The sequence below is a fragment of the Bos mutus genome, chromosome 11 (genome assembly GCF_027580195.1).
Source record: "Bos mutus isolate GX-2022 chromosome 11, NWIPB_WYAK_1.1, whole genome shotgun sequence".
Classification (NCBI taxonomy): Eukaryota; Metazoa; Chordata; class Mammalia; order Artiodactyla; family Bovidae; genus Bos; species Bos mutus.
The window spans coordinates 100,543,405-100,555,568 of NC_091627.1; the positions used below are offsets into that span (position 1 = coordinate 100,543,405).

Consider the following 12,164-nt stretch of genomic DNA (forward strand, 5'->3'; position numbering starts at 1 on the left):
ACCAATATTGTAAAGCAACTATCCTTCAATAAAAATAAACAAATTTTAAAAATTCCTATGTAAACATTGGACTTTCGGATTTCAAAGGGACAGTTTCTCCAAGTCAAAGTCCCTTGGTATATGAATCCCAAGGCTCTTTTCCTTCTGCTCAGTCCCAGCCCCACCCTCAGGTCTCCTGAACTAGAATCTTCCAGCGACATCCAGGGAATCTGCATGGTAACAAGCTCCCTTGCCCAGGGAACCACGGGCACCAGGCTGGCACCAAATTGACTTTGTCATGGGGCACCTCTTGGGTCAGTTTCTTTACTTGGTTGTGTGGTTTACTACGCTTGTATCCCATGTGGTTCAGGAAAGCCTCTCAGATGAGTCAGGTTAGAGGTGGGCAAGCCTTGGCTTTACCCTGATTTGCCCAGATTTAGGGGTTCCCTGGAGCTTTCCTGGTGGCTCAGATGGTAAAGAATTCATCTGCAATTAAGGAGACCTGGGTTTGATTCCTGGGTCAGGAAGATCCCCTGGAGAAGGGAATGGCAACCCACTCCAGTATTCTTGCCTGGAGAATCCTATAGACAAAGGAGGCTGGAGGGCTACAATTCATAACATTGCAAAGAGTTAGACATGACTGAGCAACTAACACACACACACACACACACACACACACTGGGGAAGGCTGACCTGCTACCACTTCCAACCACTCAAACATCCTGAGCCCTGGGAATGGGGGAGCTTCTCAGAAGGGCCCCAAATTGGCCATGGAGCCCATCATCCAGGAATCAGCCCTGAATGCTGGGCCTGGAGGATTATGCTGTTTAGCAAATCGTTGTAGCCTTTTAAGCAAATTCTGTATGTTTATGCAAATAACATACAACAGGGATCTTCTGAGACTGGAGGAGACATCCTGGTGAGCTCAGCATTAGGGCTCAGGGTCACAACTCTGGCTGCTTCTATTGGAAACTCTGGGACTAATTCGATGGGGGTGATGGACTTGACCATGGGTCAGAGCCAACAGCAAGCGAAGCGGCACAAGTCAGGGGGTCATCAGTCCCCTGTCACCCACGTGCCCACCCTTCCTTCCCATCGCCCCTCATCTTCATCAGTTCCCCCGTCACCCACCGCCCACCCCGCCTTCCCATCGCCCCTCATCTTCATCAGTCCCCCCGTCACCCACCTGCCCACCCCTCCTTCCCATCGCCCCTCATCTTTCTGTATTTGTTTCCATGGGCTTTCTCCTTCCCTCTGCTCTCTTTTCACCATTTCCTATCAACACTGCTTTCTGTTTTTTCTCCCATCTTTGCTGTTTTATGAAATGCTAGAGCTTTCAAAATTAGGTGTTTTGTGTCGGGTTTTGAGGACTGGCCACCCTGAGCCGGGTTCCTCAATGGGGGCTGTGTGCTGGGGCTTGTGTTTCTGAATCTCTGGCATCAGGCCTGTATTCTCATTTTGGGGTCAAAAGTAAAACAGAGGGTTTAAGTCTAATTGAGAGTTTGGACACAGTGAGTTATCTGGGTAATTCCAGAAAGTATCATTTTACTGCTTGGCTTATGAGGTTTGATAATTCATCTAATGGAGGTGGGCGGCTCCTTATAAAAGGACCACGCCCAGATTGAACACGAGGCCCCTGTGAAAAGCTAGTCACTCAGTCATGTCTGACTCTTTGCGACCCCACAGACTGTAGCCCGCCAGGGCTCCTCTGTCCACAGGATTTCCCAGGCAAGAATACGAGGGTGGATAGCCATTCCCTTTTCCAGGGGGTCTTTCCAACCCAGAAATCAAACATGGTCTTCCGCTTTGCAGGCAGATTCTTTACCCTCTGAGCCACCAGGGAAGCCCAGAAGGCCTATGAAAGCCCTGAAGGCCCACGGACTGAAGCTATGAAAACAGGCTCTAGGCACTTCTGTATAAAGGAGGATAAAAATGCAGCCGCCAAGGTTATGCATCCTCGTGTCCCGGTGAAGCCCTGTTTAGCTGTGTGTAGGCTGAGCCTGTTCTTTATTAACTGCTGTTTGTTTCTTGCAGCACAGAACTACCCCATTAGCCTGAAAATAAATAAATGAATAACGTGCCTTTTGGCGGCACTTACTGCGCTGGCATAAACAGGTGTGGGGGAGTGTTCTTCCCGAATGGGCGATACCCATTTACGAGCAACAAAAGCACATCTTTGGAGCACAGAAATCCACATGCAAATGTGGAAGGCACATCTTCTCCCTGCTCCCCCCAACGGCGATACTCTTGCCCCCCTGGGCAGGTCCCCGCAATTGTATGACAATGAATGCTTACCATTGTTGTAAGAGCGAAAATTTCCTACAAATTTTATGTATTCATAAGTTGGAAATTCCTTTGGGTTCAAGCTGCCTCTGAGAAGATGGCAATAAAACTCTAAATCGTTGTCAGCTGGGCCGTTAGAGGAAAAAAAGGAGAGAAAGGGAATAAAAGCATTACGCCAATGATTCTAGACTAAACAAGCGGCATTGTGGGAAACTCACAGAGTTTGGTCAACACATGGCTGGGCTAGCTGTCTCCTTACAGCTGACTTTCGGACATGGTTTTATAACCTTGACAACATAGGTTTTACTGCTCCATAGTTTATAGATAGTTTGCATCCCGTACTCGGAGCCAATTAGTCTTAATTTAATCACAGATGTCTGCGGTTGGTTCTGTCGGCATTGATTAGTTCTGGTCGTTTTCATATGGTATGTTAAAATAAAGCTGCTCACATAGAGCTGCTCTCTTTAATTTAATCTTTCCACTTTGCTTTGAAGGAAAATCAGATGTACAACAGGACAAATTATTCATGGAAAAGGAACTAAGGCTTGAATAAGTATAAGGCACTGTTGCTACCATCATCAAAGAACGCGCTTCATTAAGTGACCAGGCCAGCTTTCTATCCGAGTTGCTGATTTTGATAAAAACTGTAAAATTCCGCAAAATCTGCAAATGTATATAAATAATCAGACGACAGCCTCAGAAGAGAGTTTTGACCTAATTATTCAGTTTTTAGTTGGTTACTTAGTATCATACAAATCTAGTTTTCTAGCGTCCTCCAAAACAAACAGATTATTCAGTGATTTTTGTATCCTTTATTACTAAAAGGCTCTCATATGAAAAAAAGGTAATCTCTTGTTATCACATGCAAAACAAAGGTATTATTCTAAAGCTCTGTGGTTTTCAAAATTTCCACATAAAAGTTCAAAGTCTTACATATTCCAAACTCCGGTTTTAGCTTTAAACTTAAAATATACCTCTAAGGATCTTGGATATGTTCTGAGTCACAAGGAAAATTATTTTTAAAATTAGTCCTCCCTTCTTAATTCATTCTAACTTCCTTTCTCCCATCAAAGTGCTAACGAGGCCCAACCCTGCTTAGCTTCTGAGATCAGACTAGATCGGGCGCCTTAAGGGTGGTATGGCTGTAGACTCTTAACTTTCCTTTCTAATATAAGATCCTTATCTTTCTCTCTCATAAAACCAGTGAAGGTAAACTTACATTTTAAGTATTCTGGGGAAGGGGCGTCCGTCACAAGCATATGGGAAGAGAGCATTTTATAGACTTCTGAGTGTTCTTGCTCTGGAAGGAAATTTAACAAATTCTGATCCATGACATCCGACTGGAAAAGAAAAGAACAAAGGTACACACTCCACGAAGATGGAAAACAAAAGCAAGAGCAAAAACTGAACCTTCCTGACGACTCAGAACTGACTCCTGAAATGAGAAGCTCCAGATCTGATTCTCTGTGGAGACTCTGTGGTCATGAATTGTCATCGAGAAGGGTTTACTCGCTCAAATGCAAACGCGCGATTGCCCATGGGCCCGAGAGAGAATTCAGACTTCGGCCAGACAAACATGAAGAGGAGCCTCGTGTGCCGAGACTCCCGAGCTCTAGCTGGGGCCATGTGGCTGACGCGGAGCCCCAGCATGAGGCCAGCCACTCCCGTGAAACACTTTGAAGAGTGCAGGGCTCCTCCTCTGACCTTCAGGCCAGCAAACAGCTGCCTTCTCAAAGGCAGCTAATCTAAGGAATTGTACTTTTTCTTCTGAAGACCTGGGCACCCGTGGACACAAATCCAATAGAGCCTGGACCCAGTGCTGTCCACCAGAGTGGTCTGTGATGATGGAAGTGGTCTGTAACCTGCACTGGCTGCTAGGGAAGCCACGAGCCACATGGCCTCTGAGCACTTGAAATGGGGCTAGTGTGACTGAAGACATTTTTGTAGCCACCCCTTGGGAGCTTAGTTCCCCAATCAGGGATTGAATTGGGGCTCTGGCAATGAAAGTACTAAGTCCTAACTACCAGACCACCAGGGAAATCCCCCAAAGACAGAATTTTTAATTGTATTTAAATATTCTAATTGAAATGTAAATAACCCCATGTGGTCAGAGCACACGGGGTGATTTAAATTTATGGTGGCTAGTGGTAAAGAATCTGCCTGCCAATCAATGTAGGGATTTAAGAAACCCAGGTTTGATCCATGGGTTGGGAAGATCCCCTGGAGGAGGGCATGGCAACCCACTCCAGTCTTCTTGCCTGGAGAATCTCATGGACAGAGAAGCCTGGCGGGCTACAGTCCATAGGGTCGCAGAGTTGGACACGACTGAGGTGACTGAGCACAGCACAGAGTGTGGCCAGTACAGGTGGGAGACCACAGAGGGGAGAGAGAGGAGACAGGCGTGCCTCCGTCCCTCCCTAAACTCATCCCCGCCTACAGCGTCAAGCATGGACTGTACATACTCTCACATTTGTACAGGCAGGCAGCTTGCTCTCAGGAGCCCTGGCTTAACCTTCCAGCTGGCTCCCAGATGCCCTTGGGGACCGCGGGTCCACACACACCCCCAGTGCCATATCCTCCTCCTCCCGTGTTCCTCTCCCCACGTGCAGTGTTGCTAGGCAGTCACCTGCCCACACCCGACACACAGCGGGCATCTCCGACCTCTCCCTATCATCTTCACAGCCAATATCCAAACGCTGTGAGATTTTCCTCCCTCAAATTCTCTCATATCCAAGAGACTGTCATACTGAGTGAAGTAAGTCAGACAGAGAAGGAGAAATATCATATGACATCCCTTAGAGGAGGAATCTTCAATGAAATGATACAATGAAGTTACTTACAAAACAGAAAGAGACTCACAGATTTAGAGAATGAACTTGTGGTTGCCAGAAGGATGTAGGGAAGGGACAGTTAGGGAGTTTGGGAAGAACAGATACACACGGCTGTATTTTAAATGGATCAGCAGCAAGGACCTACTGTAGAGCACAGGGAACTCTGCTGAGTGTTGTGTGGCAGCCTGGGTGGGAGGGGAGTTTGGGGGAGAATGGATACATGTATGGCTGAGCCCCTTGGCTTCCCACCTGAAACTATCACAACATTGTTAATCGGCTATAAAGTGAAAGTGAAGTCACTCAGTCGTGTCCGACTCTTTGCAACCCCATGGACCATAGCCCGCTAGGCTCCTCCATTCATGGGATTCTCCAGGCCAGAGTACTGGAGTGGGTTGCCATTTCCCTCTCCAGGGGATCTTCCGACCCAGGGATCGAACCCGGGTCTCCCGCATTGTAGGCAGATGCTTTACCCTCTGAGCCACCAGGGAAATCTAATCGGCAATACCCCAGTACAAAACAAAAAGTTAATAAAGTTTCTGTCAGATCCACTCCTTTCTTTCTCTATGGCCTCCACCCTCATCCAGACCATCATCTCTGGCGAATGGCCAGACTGGTCTTCCCACATCAACTTTTGTCCTCTGCCCAATTTGTACTCTGCCAGCAACACGACTGAGCGACTTCACTTTGACTTTTCACTTTCATACATTGGAGAAGGAAATGGCAACCCACTCCAGTGTTCTTGCCTGAAGAATCCCAGGGACGGGGGAGCCGGGTGGGCTGCTGTCTATGGGGTCGCACAGAGTCGGGCACGACTGAAGCAACTTAGCAGCAGCAGCCTTATATCAGATCCAGTCACCATCTCGCTTAAATCCTTTCGTTGGCTTCTGACTGTCCGACTGCTCCCAGGACAAGCCCAAATACCTTGATTCACTCATCAGGCTCCGCTCAGCACACCCTCCACCCCTAGACCTTCTCCAGCCCCGCAAACTGTCCTTCCTCCAGGTGCCAGCTGTGCTCGTCCTCTGGGACTCCCCCCAGGCTGCTCCCCCAGGCTGGAACATTCCACACCCTCTCCTGGTGCTCCGGAACTCCCGCACATCCTTCGGGTCCCGGCTTTGAAGTCATCTCCCCTGAGAAAGCGCCTGTGACAGCCCCGCACTCTCAACAGGACCCGCGCCTCACCCTTGCTCCTCTGGCCACTGTATCTGTGTTATCTGTACCCGCCAGGGAAGGCCACGTCTTTGTTGTTTTTCAGTCACTCAGTCGTGTCTGACTCTTTGCAACCCCATGGACTGCAGCACGCCAGGCCTCCCTGTCCATCGCCAACTCCCAGAGCTTGCTCAAACTCATGTCTATTGGGTCAGTGATGCCATCCAACCATCTCAGCCTCTGTCATACCCTTCTCTTCCTGCCCTCAGTCTTTCTCAGCATCAGGGTCTTTTCCAATGAATCGGCTCTGCGCATCAGGTGGTACTGGAGCTTCGGCTTCAGCATCAGTCCTTCCAATGAATATTCAGGGTTGATTTCCTTTAGGATGGACTGGTTGGATCTCCTTGCTGTCCAAGGATCTCTCAAGAGTCTTCTCCAGCACCATAGTTCAAAAACACCAATTTTTTGGCATTCAGCGTTCTTTATGGTCCAACTCTCACATCTGTACATGACTGCTGGAAAAACTATAGTTTTGACTATACCAACTTTGTTGGCACATCTTTGACCAGGGGGTAAGGCCTAGGGGGCGGGGGGAGAGGCAGGTGGGAGCCCCCGAGGTGGGATGTGAGCACAGCTCTGCCCTCCAAGCTGCAGTTTGCTCCACTGAAGAATGAGGAGCGGATTCGAGTCCGCTGCTGGTACCAGGGCACACGGCAGGTGCCAGGCAGGATGGTGGCTTGTTAATCCCGCAGGACACAACCCTAAGTTTTCTCCTTCTTTCAAGTGATGACGTGGGTTCTCTGCCTGCCTCACCTGCACCCCTGACATTGGATGGTGCTTGGCCTTCAAGAAAAACATGGTGATGAACGGAAAGAACAATGTGGCTGCCCCAGGCAGGGGTCCAGGCCGAAACAGAAGTGGGGATGGGGGCCCTGATGTCCAAGCCAGGGAGCAGAAAGTAAGGAGAGGGAAGGGAAAGGGCAGTGGGGTCTGGCCTCAGCATCGCTGGGGGCGTCAGGGCTGAGCCTGTGTGCCAGGGCATCCACTGGGGGACATGGACAAAGAGGGGCACGACTTTGCTTTTATTTCAGACCCTCTAGTGGCTGGAGGAGGGAGGGAGCACAGAAGCCAGGTGGGTGTAACAGGTCCAGGGAAGGAGACTCAGAGGAAGGGGCCAAGTCCAGAGGGCTCAATTGACAACGTCATCATCCACCCGCTCGCCACCAACTCAGGATGCCGTGTTCTGGTCCTTTCTTCCAGCAGCACAGCAAAGTAGGCAAGTCCTTCCCTGCCCGCAGCCCGGGCTCCAGGGCTGGAGGACAGGCTTGGTAGCCACTGAAGGGCAGGGATGGAGGGAGGGACTCCAGGGTCTCCTGGGCTCCCCACATAGAGGCTCCTGTTTTCATCTCTCTGCAACCACAGTACTCACTGTGCCATCATCTTCTCAGTCTGGCTTTCCCCGAGTCCCTTCTGATGTTCTTGATTCTATTTTAAGCCCACTCCCTTTAGTTTTTTGGAGCATGACTCACGCTCACAGATGACAGTACTCTTTCTTCTTAAAGACATCCTGGATCCTTGAAAACAATGACTACGTCACTGCACAATCTTTCCTCGGAGGGCCGGTCGGAAGCCCACACCCCTGATGGTGGGGTGGCAGGGTGCAAGGTGGGGGGCTGCCCAGCCTTGTGGTTCCTGTGGGGGATGACTGGCAGGTCAGAGGGCTGTGGGGGCACTCAGGATGCAGGTCGTGCACAGGACAAAGATGAGTGCTGGAGGCAGGAGGGAGAGGTAAGGCGTGGGAGGAGGGGTCGTGAGGATGAACAGTTGACACACGAGCAGAACTCCAAACACGCTCAGCACAGAGCGAGCTCTTTCTGGGTCTTTGCTGTTTTATTCCTATTATGCAATTTCCATGTGCTGGAAACCAACACAAACAATGATAATTTGAGAATTTAAACACTAGTGCTCACAGGAGAGTAAATTATCCCTGCAATTGTACTGTCCCTTGAATGCATGGAGTGAGCTCTGTTTATTAAAACTGTGGCAATTGCAGAGATGAGGGAGGGGAGGTGCCATCCCATAGCTGAATCACATGATCCAGAACATCATTTATGTGTTACAGAAGGAAGGTTCTTGATGTCAACTTGCTGCTATGCCCTTGGCTTCCTCATCAACAATCTGCCCTTCAGGAACAGAAATGCAGACGTAGAGAATGGGCGTGTGGACACAGTGGGGAAAGGAAAGGGGACAGGCTGAGAGAGTAGCATCGACACATACACGCTACCATGCAGAAACCAGCCCTGAGCACGCATTGCAAGGGCTGACGCTGCAGCTCCAGTACTCTGGCCATCTGATACGAAGAGCCAACTCATTGGAAAAGACCCTGATGCTGGGAAAGATTGAGCATAGGAGGAGAAGGGGAAGACAGAGGACAAGATGGTTGGATGGCATCATCGACTCAACGGACATGAGTTTGAGCAAACTCTTGGGGGATCGTGAAGGACAGGGAAGCCTGGTGTGCTATAGTTCATGGGGTTGCAAAGAGTTGGACACGACTGAGTGACAAAACAAAAATGTGTAAAATAGATAGCTAACGGGAAGCTGCTGTGTAACACAGGAAGCCCAGCCTGGTGCTCTGGGATGACCTAGAGGGGTGGGATGGGGGGTGGGGTGTGGGGAGGGAGGGAGGGGATGTGTGTATACATATAGCTTATTCATTTCATTATACAGAAGAAACTATCACAGCATCGTAAAGCAAGTACTGCTGTTGTTGTTTAGTTGTCAAGTCACGTCCAACTCTTTGCAACCCCATGGACTGCAGCCAGCCAGGCCCCTCTGTCCGTGGGATTCTCCAGGCAAGAATACTGGAGTGGGTTGCCATGTCCTTCTCCAGGGGATCTTCCCCACCCAGGGATCAAACCAGCCTTTCCCCTGCATTGGCAGGCGGATTCTTTACCCCTGGGCCACCAGGGAAAGCAATTATACTCCAATTAAAATAAATTAAAAAACAAAACACAACCACAAGAAAAGAACTGTGCCCTTTTCTGGGCTTCACTTTACATGCCTTCCATGAATTCCCAACAGCACTTTTCCTATGTTGTCGCCTAGGCCCCATGAGAGCATGCGGAGGATCTGACCAGACAGAAAGCATAGTCCTCTGTCTCTGAGCCTACAGTTGTACCAGCAAAGTTAAGTGAGCACAGAAGTGCACAGACTGGCCAGCTGGGCTGGGAGTAGGCTGTGTGGACACTCTGCTCAGATGTGCCCAAGGGGCCCCAGAGGTTCTGGCTGGAGGTCTGTGACACCTGTGGTGAGAAGGAGATTTTGGTGAAAAAGAAGCCTCATGTTGAACAGAGGCAGGACTGGGCTCTGAAAGCAGTCAGGGGCTCAGTCTCCAGGAGGACCAGGGCGTGGGAGGCATGTGTGCTCAGTCGCTCATCGAGTCTGACTCTCTGCGACCCCACGGCCTGTAGCCTGCCAGGTTCCTTTGTCCGTGAGATTTCCCAGGCAAGAATACTGAAGTGGGTTGCCATTTCCTTCTCCAGATGGGATGCATGTGTGATCTTATTTGATTCAGTTTAGATTCTGAATCACCAAAGAATTGATGCTTTTGAACTGTGGTGTTGGAGAAGACTCTTGAGAGTCCCTTAGACTGCAAGGAGATCCAGCCAGTCCATTCTGAAGGAGATCAGTCCTGGGTGTTCATTGGAGGGACTGATGCTGAAGCTGAAGCTCCAGGACTTTGGCCACATTATGCAAAGGGCCGACTCATTGGAAAAGACCCTGATGCTGGGAAAGATTGAAGGCAGGAGAAGGGGACAGCAGAGGATGAGATGGTTGGATGGCATCACTGACTCAATGTACAAGGGTTTGAGCAAACTCTGGGAGATGGTGATGGACAGGGAAGCCTGGTGTGCTGCAGTCTGTGGGGTCACAAAGAGTCAGACACGAATGAGCAACTGAACAACAAGTTTCAGAATACAGCTGACGACTGCCAAACAGGAAGACTCTCTGAAGACAGTACAGAAAACAGCTTCCACCCACGAGGAATGAAGGATGAATTCAGGTATAAAAAGGACCAACTCTAAAGACACTCTCTCTTCATCAAAAGAGAGGGCAAGGCAAACCACAGCGAGAGCAGTTATTTGCAACGGACAGACCCGTGGTATGCACCTGGGATGCAGGTTCACAGTGACATGTGGCCTTGTCATCTAACTGCATTGAGAGGGCCTTGCCCGGACTCCTGAACCCCTCTCACCACCCCAACTGACAGGTCCTTCTTGCCACCAATTAGGTCCCCTGAACTACACAAACCTCCTTACTGGGGGCCCCCGGGCCAGTTACTGCCCAGTTACTGGGCTTCAGTGCCCTGCCTCTGCGGGGCCTGAGGGGCACCTCACCCTCCTGTGACTGCCAAACCACACCTGCTCTGCTCCCCAGCGCAGCCCCCACGCACGCGTGCGTGGCCCGGAGCACACTCCTCCCTGGGACTGTGAGCACGTGTGACTGACCCGCTGTCGATCTCACCTGTCCAGCACTGGGTGCTGTGTGTCTGGCCATCACTGTCACCTTCGGGCAGAGTGACCAGGAGGCACCCGGCAGAGGACTAGCAAGCAGAACACGCAGAGAGCGCTTACAAACTACTGCACGGAAGACCCAGACCATCTAGTAGGAAAAGAGCAAATACTTGAACGAGGTTGTCACAAGAAAGGAAAGTCAATGGCTGACAAAGTACGTGAAGACAGTCACACCAGCCATTGGGGGAAAAGCAAAATTTCAATATTTCTTCACATTGCTAGACCGACAAAAGCTGACAATCCTGTCAATATCAAGTTCCCGTGACAAGGAGCAGCAGGAATTCTCTAGCCCCGCTGATGGGGGGTGAATCGGTGCTGTCACCATGGAGACAACTAGGCATCACCCAGTACTGGTGACCGGTCGCTACCCCACGATCCCACGATCTTACACGTGGTCAACTCTCTGAGGGATGCCCACAAATGTCCGTTAGGAAACACAGACAGACGTCCACAGACGTGCTCTCAGAGTCCCACGCTGGCCTGGGAGCAGGGATTGTAGCAGGTGCCTACAGCAAGGATGGAAGACCAATGCTGGCCACTCTGGACGGTGTGAGATGGACAAATGCCACAGCAAAGCTAAGCGAGAGGAGAGGTCACTGGAGAACACTTTCCATGGTTCTGTCTCCATAGAGCTAAACCAAAGGCCATACTCAGCTACAGTGGTTAATGATGAAGTAACAGAAAAGTTGGTAGAACAGTCTTCCCTGGTGGTCTAGTAATTAAGAGTTTGCCTGCCATTGCAGGGGACATGGGTTTGATCCCTGTTTTGGGAAGATCTCCCGTGCCATGAAGGAACTAAGCCCATATGCTGCAACTGCTGAGCACATGCTGTAGTCCAAGTGGTGAAACTACCGAGCCTGATACCTATCGCCTGTGCTTTGCAACAAGAGAAGCGACGACAATGAGAAGCCCACGTGCCCCAATAAAGACCCAAAAATAAATAGTGAAAAAACAAGTTGGCAGAACTGCAGAGAGGAACAAAGAGGATGATCTGGAAATGGCCATCTGTATGTGGACGATGTGTCAGGAAAGGAGCAGAGATGAACTTCTGTGGGCCTTGGGCTGTCTGTCTTACCCCTGGTGACTGCTACATGTGTGCTGACGCTCGCCTTATCATTAGTTTAAAACTGGAATATATGTCTTGCACATGCTTCCACATGCATGATAAATACAGATCAAAATGCACAGAGAAGTCAAACAAGTCTAATGCTGACCTGGACCCTTTTCACCCGGGATCAAGTCTGATGTGCTGCCATACCTCCTGCTGGGCCCTCTCCTAGTCAGGGCACCCTCCCAGGTCCACCCTGACCTGGAGCCACCTAGACAAGGTGATCTGGACGAGGTG

General features: G+C 50.0%; 1 protein-coding gene across 3 annotated transcripts in view; it reads right to left on the bottom strand.

The window, feature by feature from the left end:
- The window catches only part of NPAS2 (neuronal PAS domain protein 2), a 199,085-nt gene that overhangs the window by 60,506 nt on the left and 126,415 nt on the right, over positions 1–12,164 (bottom strand). For all 3 annotated transcript variants that reach the window (XM_070379952.1, XM_070379950.1, XM_070379949.1), the window contains exons 6-7: positions 3,482–3,602; positions 2,275–2,388 (exon numbers count right to left, since the gene is read on the bottom strand). In XM_070379952.1, the coding sequence (XP_070236053.1) occupies positions 2,275–2,388; positions 3,482–3,602 (235 nt within the window). The remainder of the gene's footprint in view (positions 1–2,274; positions 2,389–3,481; positions 3,603–12,164) is intronic.